The following is a 15,562-nucleotide window of genomic DNA, read 5'->3' on the forward strand; positions in this document are numbered from 1 at the left end:
ACTCTAATGCTAATTATACAACTCAACAGGCCGTTGTCAAAACATTACCAGACTATCTTGCTAATCTTGGGATAAATAAATGTCTCAACACCATTTCTTAATAATGAAACCTTGAAGATATACATTTATCTGCATCACATACCACTGAGCAATCTATGTCACTTTTAGCCTGCTTCCAAATAAAATGTATATCTTCAGTAAAAAAACAGTAACCATTATTATGAGATATTCTCGTGCTAATAAATTAGTAAAAACTTTAACAACTGTCATCTTGCTTCGTTATCAGGAGGCAAACAGAAAAGATGATTAGCTTACGTTTTTATTTCAATCTATAACGTTGATGTATAAAGTTCATAAACATATGGAAATGCATAAAAAGCACAAACTAAAAAACTGATAAAGTTCTAAAATTTCAGGGTCCAATAAATTTTTAGAAGGTGGCTTATAAACTCACTGCCATCGACTGTATAATATGGAAAAATATTGAAAAAATAAATGTAAAAATGAATCTTTTAGGACTTCCCTGGCAGCCCAATGGTTAAGGCTCTCTGCCTCCCATGTGGTGTGACCAAAAAAAGAGAATGTTTTAAAGAACAGAGTCACAGTGAATATATTCCACAACATGGTAGCCAGTTCCTATTAAGTATTCTACTGAAGTTTAGCACATTGCCCTTGCAAAGCAGATAGATGGACCAATTCTCTGCAAGTGGGCTGTCCAATATGGTAACCACTAGCTCTTTAAATTAATTATAGATAAATTAAAAATTCAGTTGCTCAGTTTCAAGTGATTCATAGCCTCTTGTGGCTAATGACTGATGCATTGGACAGTGAAGAATAGAACATTTCCATTGTTGCAGAATGCTCTGTTGGGCAGTCCTACTCTACGCAAGTCCTCAGAATCCTTCCCCATTACGATTCTTTATTCAATAATTCCTCAAACTACAAACAATCAAATGGTACCTGTTATGAACAGAATTGAGATTACACGGCTTGACTGAGAAATCCAGTTCTCAATGCTTGTTTGGGACCCAGAGCTGTATTACTAACTTACCCTATGCTGGTACTAGGCACCATGGCCTCCCACTATGATTTTGGTCTAAGACATAGTCCCTATATTTCCATGCTTCCTAGATACCTAGTGAAAATAAATTTTCATTCTATCTGAAAGATGGCAAAAGGAATCCTTAAACTCACTAATTCCATCATTTCAAAAATCAAGCAAGAGTTAATTTCTGAACACCAAAGTTCCCATTCATCCATCAATCAAATGGCTCCTGAGAACTTTCTGCACAAGACGAACTAGGCCAGGTCCGTGGAGGCACAGAGACAGAGCCTCCAGGGTGCCAGGATTCTGTGGTTCAGTGAGAACAAGCTGGAGACTGCAGGCTACATCCAGAAGTCAGCCATGCTTTGTGTATTCTCCAAAGGCTGGGCCTCCTGGTGTTTGAAAAAGAGAAGACAGTTGCAGCATTCAAACCTCCCAAGCATGGCACCAGAATCCTTATTGCTGTCTTCTTAAGAACACAGGAAGCATCCAGACACTTTTGGCCTGTGCTCCTGCTCAGCAACAACTGGCTTCCATAGGCAGAAACGTCAGCATCTCTGGTCACCAGCGTTGCCTCTTACAGCAGCCTGTTTCCTGCTTCCTCACACACTGCAGACCTGGTTTGCATTCTGGCCCCAATATTTACCAGCCTGATGGCCTTGGGAATGTTCCCCAGGTCCTCAGAAGGCAGACTAACCAAGATGGGAGAGGAAACTGGGTGTTGCCCAAAAACAAAGCAATAAAACACAAGTTTACAAGCTCAAAGAGCTGCATTTTTACAGCCACATGGCGGTCAGTTAAAAGGTGGTGGAGATGTTCCTGACAAACTGAAAAGGCAGAGAGCAACCAGCCCCTGGTTCTTTCTGAATATACTTCATCGTTTACCTAGGCCACTGTGGTTCTGATATCTACAAATAAAATAAGATAAATCAAAGCAAATCAAAACCACCCTTTCATTTATCATTGTGTCAAGGGAATGTTTAAGAAATACCTTAAGAAAAATACTTGCCTTTAAACTGCAAAGAGAGCTCAAGAATTTTGCTCTGCTGCCCCCAAACAGAATTCCCCACCAAACTGAGGCAAATGAGTATTAATAGTTCAGTCAAACCACCACCTTGGCAGATTTTGCCCTGGTAGGTACCATCAGCCTGGCTGAATGGTTGGGCCTGTCCTGCAGTTGGTTCACGTAGGGCTACGGACAGCAGCTCTATTGGCTGGAATGGTTCTTCCCACAGGGATCTAGTCTCTGGGGGAGAATGGGAACTCTTCTCCCTCTACAATTGCTAGGAGAAGCACAGTGGGTCTTTTTGAGGCACTGGAGATCTGGGTTCAAAATCCCGGCTCTTCTGTTATTAGTATATGCACTGAAACCATATACACTTAAACTTGTTTTTCTAATCTTCAGTTTTCTTGCCTAAAGAAGGGGAAACAATGATGCATGCCTTGTAATAGAGTTGCTAGAATTAAATGACATGCTTATTGAAAGCATTTCACACAGGGCCTAGAACTCAGCAAGTACACAATGATGGTTAACAACTGTTATTTTAATTCCAAGGGGCCAGGGTGGCCCAAAATAGCCATATGTGAGGCAGAGGCAGAGTGTATCCATAATGTTATCCTTGTTAATAGCAAGTGTGGTCAGGAATGTGATCCCAGAAACACAGGAAATGCCCTTGGCATCTGGGGACTGCTGAATTCATTTTATTTTATCAATAGAGCTTTCTATAACCACAGGCCAGATACATCCCAAGATTCCTAGGTGATGCAATAACACTCTTCTACTCTGCTTCTCCCATAAAAGAATTATTAAAGTTCCAAGTGCCTCAAACTCAAAGAAGGTAGGGTATAAATCTGTATGCATGAGTCACTACATACACATACATGAGCTTCACATTTCAAAAAGGTACCAGGTATGGACCAATGCTTATGAGCATCATTCAAGGTAAAATAATAATAAGTTACTTATGATAAATAAAGTTAATATTACAAATCAATGCAACTTGGATGGCAATTTTATACTACAAAATTATATTATTAAGGATTCATAACATCAAAGTTAGCTTTGGTATGCTAAAACTTATAGAAATCTATTCTTACATAATGATTCAGAGAAAGGAAGGCTCAGTATCTCTCTACCCAAGTCAGCGTACAGCCATCTAATAATTTCCAAATAGTGGAGTAGTACAATGACCTAGAAAGATGAAGGCAGCAGCTTATATAAAAGTCCACGTGAACAGCCTCATGAATTTGGCAGTCTCAGCTACTGCTTTACAAATCCATTCTGTCCATTAAAATGTTTCCAAATGAAAATGAGAACATAAACCATCTTATGAAAAAAGATGCAATCTCAGTGCAAAACTAAAGTACAAATTTAATCAAGATTACATTTTCTTCTATGAAATTGGAAAACTTTTAAACTGCCAATGCCCACAATGGAACCACCTCATCAGAGGGCAATCAGGCAATTGTTTCAAATACCTAAAATGCCTAACCTTTTGAACCAGAAATTCTACATCTAGAAATAAAGTAAACAATAATAGAGGTATAGTAAACATTTATCTTTAAGAAGGGAATCTTTGCAGGTTTTAAAAATAATAGCCATTTTAAAACTATTAAGATTAGAACTAGACAATTTCTAGTAAAGACTGCTGCTGCTGCTGCTGCTAAGTCGCTTCAGTCGTGTGTGACTCTGTGCAATCCCATAGATGGCAGCCCACCAGGCCCCACCATCTCTGGGATTCTCCAGGCAAGAACATTGGAATGGGTTGCCATTTCCTTCTCCAATGCATGAAAGTGAAAAGTGAAAGTGAAGTCGCTCAGTCGTGTCCAACTCTTCATGACCCCATGGACTGCAGCCCACCAGGCTCCTCCATCCATAGGATTTTCCAGGCAAGAGTACTGGAGTGGGGTGCCATCGCCTTCTCCACTTGTAAAGGCACAGCATATAATAGTACACAGCCATCAAAATTGTGGAGGAAGGTATTTTATGTAGTGGCAAACCAGAAAACAAAGCCTTGCCTATTCTAAGAACCCATTTGTTACGGGTTGAAGTGTATGCCTCTGAGATTCACATGTTGAAATCCTTATTTTTGGTACCTAAAAATGTGTCCTTATTTAGGAATAATGTCACTGCAGATGTAGTTAAGATGAAGTCACACTGGCGTTGGGCAGGCCCTAATACAATATGACTTGTGTTGCATAAAGAGAGAAGTCTGGACACAGACACACACACAGGGAGAACCGCCTGTGAAGACAGAGGCAGAATTTCAGGGGATACACCATCTACAAGTTCAGGAACACCAAAGACTGACAGCCAAACCACCAGGATCTAGCAGAAAGGTATAGAACGGATTCTCCCTCATGGCCTTCGCCGGGAAACAACTCTGCTCACGCCTTGATCTCAGACCTCTGGTTCCCAGAACTCTGAGACAATAAATTTCTGTTGTTAAAGCTACGCAGTTCATGGTATTAAGTAATGGCAGTCCTAGCAATCTAACACGTCATTTCCCCCCGCAACCGCACAGGGGGAAAAAAGGTACATTAACATTAAAATGTCTGAAAGAATATTTTTCAATATATTAACCTTAGTTGTCTCTCAGTAAAAGGATATTGAGTAATTTTGATTTATTAACTTTTGCTTATATTTTTATGATTTTAAATTACTAAACAAATAGTTTATGCATAAAAATGGTTGTAAATAGAACATCAAAAGAAATCCACTGCCCAATACAAAGATATTTAATATCATTGGGTCACAGAAGGCACGGAAGAGGCAGGAGGTCAGACTGATGTGGCTTGAAATCCTGTCTTGGTCACCTACCAGCTCTGTATTTTGGGGCAAGTTAACCTCATGAGGTCATTGTAAGATCTGAATGAAATTGTGTATATAAGTTACATAGTACTGATTTAGGACAGACTGGCACCTAACAACATACAGCCATTTAAGGAACTCCCACTATTTATGGGGGCTTTGTCTTTCTTTAAAATAAAGAAGTATGTTATTCCTTTCAGAAAAGCTTCACAAATTCATGGTCACCTGGCCAATGCCTGTAGACAGCCTGGGGCTCCAGTGTGTTTGCGACAATGATCTAGGACTTGGTGGTCCAGTCTAATCACTCTCTCCTTTCCAACCACATGTGCCAAAGCATACTCTCCCATTAGAATACATTTGTCTCATGCATGTGCTCTTCATGTCTTTAGTACAAAGAATGTGTGTGTGTGTGTGCATGTGTGTGACAGAGAATAACACAAGAACACCTAGGAACACCTAGAGAAACAAAAAGGCTGCCTCGTGAAGTTTTCCAGAATTTCACAAATTCTTGAGAAATTTACGTTGGCAGTAAAACATAATCTGGGGGAAAGAAGGAAAGAAAATACAAATGTATTGAGTGCTTGCTATGCGCCATCACTCTTTGCAAGTGTTATTTCATTTAACCAACGCAATAATTCTTTCTGCTAATTAATATTATTTCTACTCATATCAATATGAAAGACCCAGAGAGGTTAAAGTACCATGTACAACATTACATAGCCTGTCAGTGTCATAGCTGACGCTCAAATCTAGGTATTCTTTCTGTTACTAAATGAGGGAGATGTAATAAATAAGCCCAGGCATTAAAAATAAAACAAAAAGCAGCCAGCAATTTAAAGTAATAATAAAGTATGAATATTTGTATTTCAAATTTATCATTCTTGCTAATAAACAGTCTTTCCCCCAGAATACCTAGTGTTTAATGCTACAGTTTCACACTTATTCTTAGATTTTGTTTTTTTTTTTCTGAGCAAGGAAGCATACATCTTCTAAAATAGATTTCAAACACATATAATCATGTTTTGCTTTCAGTTGCTTCATAAATAGAATCTGTGATATGATTCTGATGACAAAAATTCTTATACACAGTCTGGTCAATGATTATGAAAAATGAAAATATGCCTTCCCCCTTTGCTCAAATGGCAGATGTAGATGAAAATTAAAGGTAACACATCAGGCACTGCTCCTACAGTAAAGAGGCCCCAGATACCTGAGCTTCAGTTTTCTAGATTTGGGACCATTTAATATTTATTGAGCCCTCTTATGGGAACTTTTATACATGTTGGCTCAGCTTATTTCACAAGTTATATATTCTAGATGTCATCCTTATTTTACAATTCAAGAAGTTGAGAGTCAGGGACAGAAAGTGGATGTCCCAGGTGTTTCAGTAATGAATTTATTTTTATTTGTAAACATATGTTTTAGGTATGTTAAGATCCCTGAGGAACTTGAGACTCAGTAAGGTTGATTTGCGCTTGAACACACTCAAGGTTTATGGTTGAACCCAAGCAAGTGTGGCTTCAAAGTCAACACATTCCCAATCACAGTCACAATCTCTACTCATCAAACCACTCTCTTTTCTAACTTAAACATCTCCCAATATCTCCAGTCTTCACTGAGAAGATGGGTCTGTGCCTAATAATTTTCTGGTATCACTCTTTGCTCTAATCTAACCATTCTGCCTTCTCAGTTCTTCTGGATCTCAGCTTCAGGAAAGATCTCATGGGTAATGCAAACTGTCTGTCAGGTGCGGGCAAAGCCATTAGGTGAATTAAGGGCATGAAAGCAGAGCCAGGAAGTCTCATGGCAGACCAGATGGATATGTGATCATTTCTTGTTAAAGCCATTGGGGGTATGTCTTCTTATCTGGCACACAAATCCTTCAGAGTAACAATTTCAAAGGATGGGAGCTTTCTCTCTCTCTCTCTCTCTCTCTCTCTCTCTCTCTCTCTCTTTCTCTCACACACATACACACACACAAATGGGCAGACAAAATTGATTTGCTCTTCCTGCATCCAGGATGGAATCTGACTCAAGTAATTTATCAGGCAACCAAAAGAATTTAAGAGTTCATCTTGCTGCTAAATATCCAGATCCTTTCTGAAGTCTACAGAATTCCTTATATTTCAACAACACATTGCTAAACCTGTATTTCATTATGCAACGGATCAACAAACACAGATTTTGTTAGAAAATATACATAAATCAGTAAAAAATTTTCTCAGGGATTCGGAGTACTTTTGAGAAGGAGAAAGGTCCTTGAGAAGGTCTGGGCATCCTAGGTCATTATGGTGGTGAGCATTTAAATTTTGCTTTGTGTTCTGAAAACATGAGATAGAAAGAAACCTGACCTAGAAATAAGAGGACATGACTTTAAGAAGAAATTATATACATCCCTACTGTTTTCAATGGGGAAACTAATTAAGTTCAAGATCAATGAGCAATCACTATTAATAGGAGGTAACATGCAAAACTGAGCGACTTCACTTTCACTTTTCACTTTCATGCATTGGGGAAGGAAATGGCAACCCACTCCAGTGTTCTTGCCTGGAGAATCCCAGGGACGGGGGAGCCTGGTGGGCTACCGTCTATGGGGTCGCATAGAGTCAGACACGACTGAAGCAACTTAGCAGCAGCAGCAGCAACATGGAAAAACGATTAAGATCAGGAGATCATGAAAGGTAATTGACACCCCATCAACGTGTTCTCAGGGATTCATTTCTTCATTCTCTATTCTCCTTCCTCCCTTCTTTCTCTCCTTCCTTCAAACAAGCCTTCATTGTGCTTTGCGCTTAGTCACTCAGGTATGTTTGACTCTTCGCAACCCCATGGACTGTAGCCCACCAGGGATCCTCTGTCCATGAGATTATTTTTTTTCAGGCAAGAATACTGGAGTGGGTTGCCATTTCTTTCTCCAGAGGATCTTTCCGACTCAGGGATTGAACCTATGTCTCCTGCGTTTTCTGCATTGGCAGGAAGATTCTTCACCCCAAACCAATGCCTTACTAGGCATCTACTGTCTGGGTGTTTGGTGGGATTTACAAATGTTTTTGGAGGCATTCCTATCATGTGTCAAGCACTGTATAAAGATGCTTAGAACGTACTATGAATAAGACAAACAAGATCCTTGCTTTCACAGAACCTTTAGTCTGGTTGAGGAGCAAAACAAAAAATATAAGTCACTGAAGAGTGTGCTCTGGTAGCCATAGAAGACTGACTTCACCCAGAGGGACTTCCCTACTCAGAGAGTCCCTCTCAAAAGAAGTGATGTCTAAGCTGTCACCTGAAAAGAGGAATTTGCCAGCCAAAAAGGGTTCAGTGAAAACTGTGTGTGTTCCAAGCAAAGGAAGTGGCATGTGCAAAAGTGGCAGGTGCAAGAGACCATCGCCAGCCCTACAAATATCTGATAAATGTGAAATGTGTGCAGAGCAAGAAACAGGCTTTTAGTCTGAGAGCTAAAATGGGTGAGGGTGGCATCTCTCCCAAGTTTTGATGATGCATCAGTTTCAACAGGCAGCATCGTTCTTTCTTGTGGGTTCCAGAGAGACCACAGAGACTGGGGCAGAGGCTCAAGGATGCAGAGTGGCAGGGAAGAGCTCAGCCCCTCAGGGAGCAGAGATCACTTCACACCTCAACCTTCACCCATGTATCTCACGATATCCAGAGTCACCCGATTGGAAAAGATCACTCCTTTATCATCACCATCATCATGATCACAATTATTGTTTACTTCTGGATGACCTTTAGTTTACAAGGTGTTTTACATGCTTGCTCTTCTTTAAAATTTCCAAAATTGTGGAAAGGTAGGCAAAGGGTGTTTTCCCCCAAATTCAGTGAGGAACTGAGTTTCTCAAAGGATGGCTAAGCTAACTGAATGAATGAGAATAATCACACATACAGCCAAAGTCAAAGACATGCCTGCAGAAAAAGAAGACTCAAAGGAAAGTCATGGTTCTGTAGATATATTCCTTAGAGATTTTTCACTATTTTTTTCTATTACCATAAGACTATTTTTTCTTACCTGGATCAGGAAGACATGCGAATCTTCTGGGGAACAGAGAACTAGAAGTCATGTTTCCAGTTGAGCATGAGTGCAGGGTTCTGCTCCTATTTTTATCTGGGTGATGCCTAATGGCCAGGTGTACCTGGGTATTATGGTTTGGTTAGTAATTGCCTGTGGTTGATACTATAAGGACCTGTGTCTACATCTTGGAGAGTTCAGTTGGATACAGGTAACTCTTTCAAGAATAAACAATGTCTATGGATTATGATTTTGGAAAGATCAGGAAAACTGTCCCCCCACACCTCACCAAAACATTCCTGAGAACTAAGTTCCTACAATTCTTCTGTGAGACCGGTTCCTTTAGGTTCAAACTTGGCCTCTCTGGAAAGTTCTTTGAGTGCAAATATTCCAAAGAACAACGCCCTACAGAGTCACTTATGCTTTGGTAAAAAAGAAAAAATCTTGGACATCATGATATAAGGGGAGAGGGGCTCAAAAGAGGCATATTCAAGTGTATGATAGATTTTCTATGTCAGAATTTTGCCAAGACTCTAACTTGTAAGAGGTTGCCATAATGCTCTAAATTACTTTCTGGTGGATTTCTATTTCCTCCTTTCCATCAATCCCATAATCATTCAGTTACCATTATCATCATCACACTATCATCGTCATCTCAATACCACTTATTGAGCACTTCTGATAGCCCAAGCACTATGCTAGGTGGTTTCTGTGAATTGAGTCATTTATGGCAACATTTTAAAGTAGGAACTATTATCAGTTTCATTTTATAGATGAGAAAAACGATGCCTAATAAAGTTAAATAACTTGCCCCAGGTTATCAAGCTAGGAAAAGGATAAAATAGGGATTCAAATACATAAGTAGTAATTTTATCTTTTTTCCTGTATTTGTGCGGCCAAATATCAATTGTTTTCATAGAACTCAGAAAAACATTAAGTGATACATTCATTAGTCCACTGGGGAGTTGCTATTTTATGAAAAGTGTATCTATTGATTCATATTCCAACTGCACACATGACTTTTGTCACTAATTGAGAGGCTAGAAGTTATAATTAAATCCAAGTTAATGTAGCTTTGCAATTGCATCACATCCTCATGGCAGATTACTGCTCATAATTTAAATTAGTTGCATGTTAGAATTCCTATCCTATTTATGCTTAGGGAAAAAAAAAGAGCTGTCTGACTCATGCACAGGTATTTTTTAAGAAAAAAGAAAAAAAGACCATAAGATTAAATTCTTGGCTTTATAATCAAACTCTTTTCCAATGTATTTTAAATGAAAAGATACTATGCTTAATTAGAACCTACTTTACTTTGGTTAATTAAAAACAATAGAGAATAAAACAATATCAAAGACAATTGATGTCTGTTGAGCTAATCTCTAAATATAAACACTCTGTGACATTTTCAGAAAAGGCTTTAAATACATATCAGAGTGGGTGAGATAAACACTGCAAAACAGGATAGCATCTGCCTTTTACGTTTCTTTGAGGATTAGGGATAAGCTATGGCAGGTGTCTGCCACATGGAAGGAAGCAGAACAGTGTAGCATTTAAGAGAATACAGTTTGGAATGAGAATGCTCAAATTTTGGCTTTGCCATTTCCTACTATTTTTCCCCCTACTATTTTATCCTTGATGAGTTATTTATTAACTTCATGGTGAAATGAGAACATAAGCCATGCAGATTCAATACTATGATGCATGGAAAGCAGTGGAATACAGTGCCTCATATGAAGCCTGCATGACAGAGGTAGCTACCGTTCCTTCTCAAGAGTTTAAAATAATAACCATATTACATTATGTTATGTTATAAACATGCTTAATGTGCTATTATCAATAACACGATCAGAAATGCTATTCATATCAAGCAAGCAGTATGATGTTAGGAAAACAGATCAGAATTTAGATTCAGGAATGACGATTCGGAAAGCAGGTCCTTCCATTTAAATCAAGGCACTGTATACCTTTTGCATCTCTGGATTAGCTGGCCGGCTTTGGGAAGGCAGAATGGAGATATGGAGTCCAGGGGTTGCAGCAGAAATGATATAGCAAAATGGGGGATGGACGTAAAAGATTAAGAATTAGAGGAATCAAACAAGCTGACCCAGCAGTTAACTCTAAAGGGGCGGAGTCTGGACCTGCCAGCCATGACGTATTATTCGGGGGCGTTGAAATACCTTGGATGCTCTTACATCTGCACCAATTCTAGTCCTGGAACTGCGGGGGTCCCTCACCTGCCATCACATAGAAATCTACAGGTGCAAATACAGAACCTTGCAAATGGTAAAAAGAAGAAAGAATGCATTAACAAAAATGTTTTAAAAGGAAAAAAAGCAGGCCAAAGTTCTCCTGGCAAAGAATTGAAGTAGCAAAATAAGAGTGATTCGTGGAAGGCAGGATTTCACACCAACTTAGTAAGTCTGAGAAATAAGGTAAATTCAATTAAAATTTTTTTTTACTATCTTCAAATTATGGTTTAAGAGATTCTTCTGGACCTTAAATAAAATTTTTTTTATCATCGGAGAATACATGAAACAGACCATCAGCATCAGTGCTGTGTCCTCAGTTTTGGTTTTGACTCAAAAGATACTGAAAATGCCCTTGACCTCACTGAAGTAGAGATTAAGGATTTGGAAGTTTTGCCTCAAGGTCTTTGAAACTGGCTAAAGCTTCTTCTTTGAAGGTTTGACTTTTATGTTTTTAAACTTCAAATCTACTATATCTATGAGCCATTCCTAAGCAAAGGACACATCAATAAAGTGCATGCTTCCCTCCAAGGCAATAAATCTCAAAGTGGAAGACGTCTTTAGAAGTAATATTGCTTCACATGGTCAATCCATAGGAAGTCATTTCAAATATGAATTATTTTTTAAATTACTCATGTACACAACTGTGGACAAGGGATATGTGTCCATGATTCTTTCTGCAGAACACAGCTTTCCTTCACACTCTCCTCTCCTCATTGAACCTCAAATTACACCCTTTGGGGAAAAAATATCAATGTTATGCTTATACAAATTACACACACACACACACACACACAGTCACAAAGTTATGTTTTGTTTTTTTATATTTACAAAAAAAGTACATGCTATCCATTAGTTTGAAATCTGAGTGAATATATTTTCCATGTGTTGATTAAAAGAAGGAAAATTGAAAGCTACTTTTTTCCATATAGCAATTTCATCAAATAATAAGAATGACACTCATTTTTCTGCACTTAATAATTTTATCAAACACAATTGCACATGCTGACCTCCAGGTCAGCACATATTAATTGAACTCACCTTTACAATGGCAGTATAATATTCCACAGCATGCATGAATCATATATTAATGATTTTCCTATTAACACATTTACTAATTGTTTTGTTCTTTCCCCTACAAAGGACGTTGCATTAAATAGGCTTGAACACAGATCTTTACATACACTTTTACTTTTACAGCACAAATATTGAAAACTGAAAGGACTGTTGTTCAAATACATCCAAGACTACCAGCTTCTCCCACAGAGAAGCTGCTCCCGCAACAGAACAGGAGGAACAGGGATGTTTTTAGTGCTCTGTCATGCTCAATTAACAATTTTTGCTTATCACATACATAGGCACCTGTGGGGAACACTGAGACAAACAGAACAAATTTTCTTCCAAAGCTAGAACTCTCTCTCATTGTCACCATTTTCCACAGGAAACAAAGACCTGCGAGTGATTCTTCAGCCATGGCATGCACAGAAGAGATATTTCCTTTTCTCCACCTTGATACACTTTTCCACACCTTCTATCTCCCTGCTCTCATTTGTGAACCTTAGCTCATTCAAAAGGTGGCAATCAACTAACATATATGAACTTTCAAGATTTTACTGTTCCCTTACTCAGGTTCTCTAGCACAAATGAGAGCTAATTATTGATTTATAAGCAAAATTCCTTCTTCCATAAAGAGAGGCCAAGAAGAGAGAAAATCAACTATACTTCAATTTTTTAAAAATTAAGTTAATATATCTCTCACACACACATCAAGAAAAGATAACTATAAGACAGGATTATAAATTCTTATGAATAAATGAATAAGATGTAATGGAAGCTCAAAGAATGGGGTGAATCATTCAGTTTGGGGTAGAGGAGAGGGAAAGAAGCAATTATGAGAGAAATCTTCACTGAGAAGGTAATATTTAAGCTGAAGTTGAAAGACAAACATTTGTATTTGGCTTGGGCTGTGACAGGACTCCATACAGTATGAAGAAAAATAACAAGAACATTAAGGTGCTTTGGAGTTTGGGGGGACCTTGTATAGCTTAGGGTGGTGGTCCTCTAACTTTAATGGGCCTAAGAAGAACCTAGGAAGTTGCTAAAAAATGCAGATTTCTGGGCATCCTCCTTTCCAATATTTTTATTTGACTTCCAGAAATCTGCATTGAAAACAAAACCATTCACACTTTGAAATACACTCACTGAGGGTGTGTGGGGGGAGTGACATGAAATAACATTGTAACAGGACTGAAGGGAATACAAACTAATGTTTCAGGTGGGTAACAGCGACAGTGTGAGACCATGAGAGATTGTGTCAGAAATTATAGCAGGTCTTTGAATTTTGTTTTGAGAGACAATGGCTTGACAATGCAGCCTTTCCACTGAGCAAAAAACCCCCACTCTTCCACAGAGAATGTTTGTTGAATGGCTAAATGAATGAGCGTGGACAGAAGTCTGAGAAAGTCAAATGAAAGCTGCCTGGAATGAGTCCTGCATGCTTTAACCTGGCTGTGAGGAAAACAGTTTAAGAAAAGCCATCCTTGAACCATTAGTTCAAGCCTTCCAAACGCTGTCCTGATGCCATGTCCAGTTGATAGATTCATGCATTTTAAAGCAGGTTTACAAACAAGGCAGCTGTGATTACCCTGATCAACCATGTAAGCATGTAAAACTGTTGTGTTGCCAAACCCGGATACTGGCCCTTGGAGCTAAGATCTGGGAGGACGGAACACGCTCTTACATAACTTCCTAGCTCCTCAGTGATAGGGCCTGTGATTAATGCTACATGACGGGCTTTGAACTTTCTGTTCAGATAGACTCGCTTGCCTTTCAGAGCTCCTAGCAAGAGAGAATGTGTGACCCGCAGATTTCACTCTGAATAACGATCATCCAAGCCGGCAATACTAACAAAGCCCTGTGGCCCCGTTGGTAGCTTTTCTGCGCCTTACTCCTCTGATAAGCTGTCCTAGGACTATCAAGTTCTTTTTTAAGGGGACAGAACATGAGAGTAATACAACTTCCTAAAACCCAGGCGCTGAAGAAAGCTCCAAAGAAGGCTGGGAGGTTCTAGGAGAAATCAGAAAAGCCCTCAAGAGCAGATAGAGTAGAGAAACTCTGAGACAGGAGGAAGAAGTCCTGCCTTCAACGCTACTATCTTTCACAGCTTCTCAGCTTCCCTCTCGCTGGAGCGTGGATCACAGCGCTTCCTGTATCCCAGGCGGGGCGGAGAGCTGCTGCCGCGCTCACCAACTTTCCCAGCTTGGCCAAGCCCTCTCTCCTACTTCGCTCAGCCCCAGGTCCCTCCTCTCACGCCCTCAGCCCCGCAAAATGCAGGTGAGCAGCCAGAGCCCAGCGGCAGCGCCTCCATCTGCTGTCCTCCTGGTCTCCCCAGGAGGCTTCTCTCCTCAGCCCCTGCGAGCCTGTGAGATGACACCTCGTCTAAGCGCCTGTAAAAATTCGTCCACGCTCCCGCCTCCAAGCCGGATCCCTCCATCCTGTCCCCGCCATCCTGGAATGGCACCTGACGAGAGAGGAGGATTGAAGGAAGCGGCTGGCCTCCCAGGCTTGGAGCAGAACCGAGAGCACCCCATCCGACCTCTCCTCACCTGCTGGTTCCTCCCCGCACATAGCCCGCTACTCACCAATTCTAGGGCTCGCAAGAAGGCAAGGGGCTCCTTCAGCGCCCGGAAGGTACCTGCTGACGCCAGCTGTGGACCAAGAAGGCGAGACAGAGAGAGAAAGAGCGAGAGAGAGCATGAGGAAGGGGCTGGGGGACGCGGCATCCAACCCCGGGGGTCGCGCGGCATCACCCGCGCTGCCCAGTCAGTCCTACCTGGCTCACGGGATCCATAGCTCGCCTCGCTCGGGCTTCTCACCCAGCGGCGCCTTTGAAAATGAAGTTCGAGGGCCACCGCCGTCCTCGGCCCCAGGGCCCAGGGCCAGAAGCCCCTTTTCGGAAAGGGCGCGGGGAGCGAGGCGGTGGAGAGCTGAGCGCCCCGAGCGGGCTCGCAGAGGCTGGGTTCTGGAAGCCTGCGTGTGCGGGCGCGGCGTGCACTGTCTGCGAGGGTGGGAGGGGCCGGCGGGGAGGTGGGGCGCGGGGCAGCGGCGGAGGTGGGGAGGGGAGCCCGCCCCGCGGCCCGGGGGAGGCTGCGATTGGCCAGCTGCGGGGGCCCGAGGGCGCGAAGGTGGGCGAGGCCAAACGGCGACCTTGGAGTCGCGTCGCCGCTGGCGCGCCCTGTACCCTTAGGCTCCAGGGCAACTTTGGGGCTGTAGGTTGGAAAAACCCGGTTGGCACCCTCAGCAGAATGGTTCCCCGCCTGAAGACCTGGGTTCCAGGTAAGAAACAAGCAGCCCACACCGTAAGTGAAGAGGTGTGTGCGTTCTGGAAACTTCTGGACACCAGGGACAGACCCCCGACCTGGTCATGCCCCGGAGCC

The 15,562-nt window shown here is 41.2% G+C and overlaps 1 protein-coding gene across 1 annotated transcript in view; it reads right to left on the reverse strand.

Annotated features, from left to right (window-relative positions):
• Nucleotides 1-15,125, reverse strand: part of SYNPR (synaptoporin) — a 295,792-nt gene extending 280,667 nt beyond the window's left edge. Inside the window, exons 1-2 of the mRNA XM_005892897.3 lie at nucleotides 14,959-15,125; nucleotides 14,768-14,833 (exon numbers count right to left, since the gene is read on the reverse strand). Of these exons, the coding sequence (XP_005892959.1) occupies nucleotides 14,768-14,833; nucleotides 14,959-14,976 (84 nt within the window). The 5' untranslated portion in view covers nucleotides 14,977-15,125. The remainder of the gene's footprint in view (nucleotides 1-14,767; nucleotides 14,834-14,958) is intronic.
• Nucleotides 15,126-15,562: the final 437 nt, after the last annotated feature.

The sequence above is a fragment of the Bos mutus genome, chromosome 22, assembly GCF_027580195.1.
Source record: "Bos mutus isolate GX-2022 chromosome 22, NWIPB_WYAK_1.1, whole genome shotgun sequence".
Lineage (NCBI taxonomy): Eukaryota > Metazoa > Chordata > Mammalia > Artiodactyla > Bovidae > Bos > Bos mutus.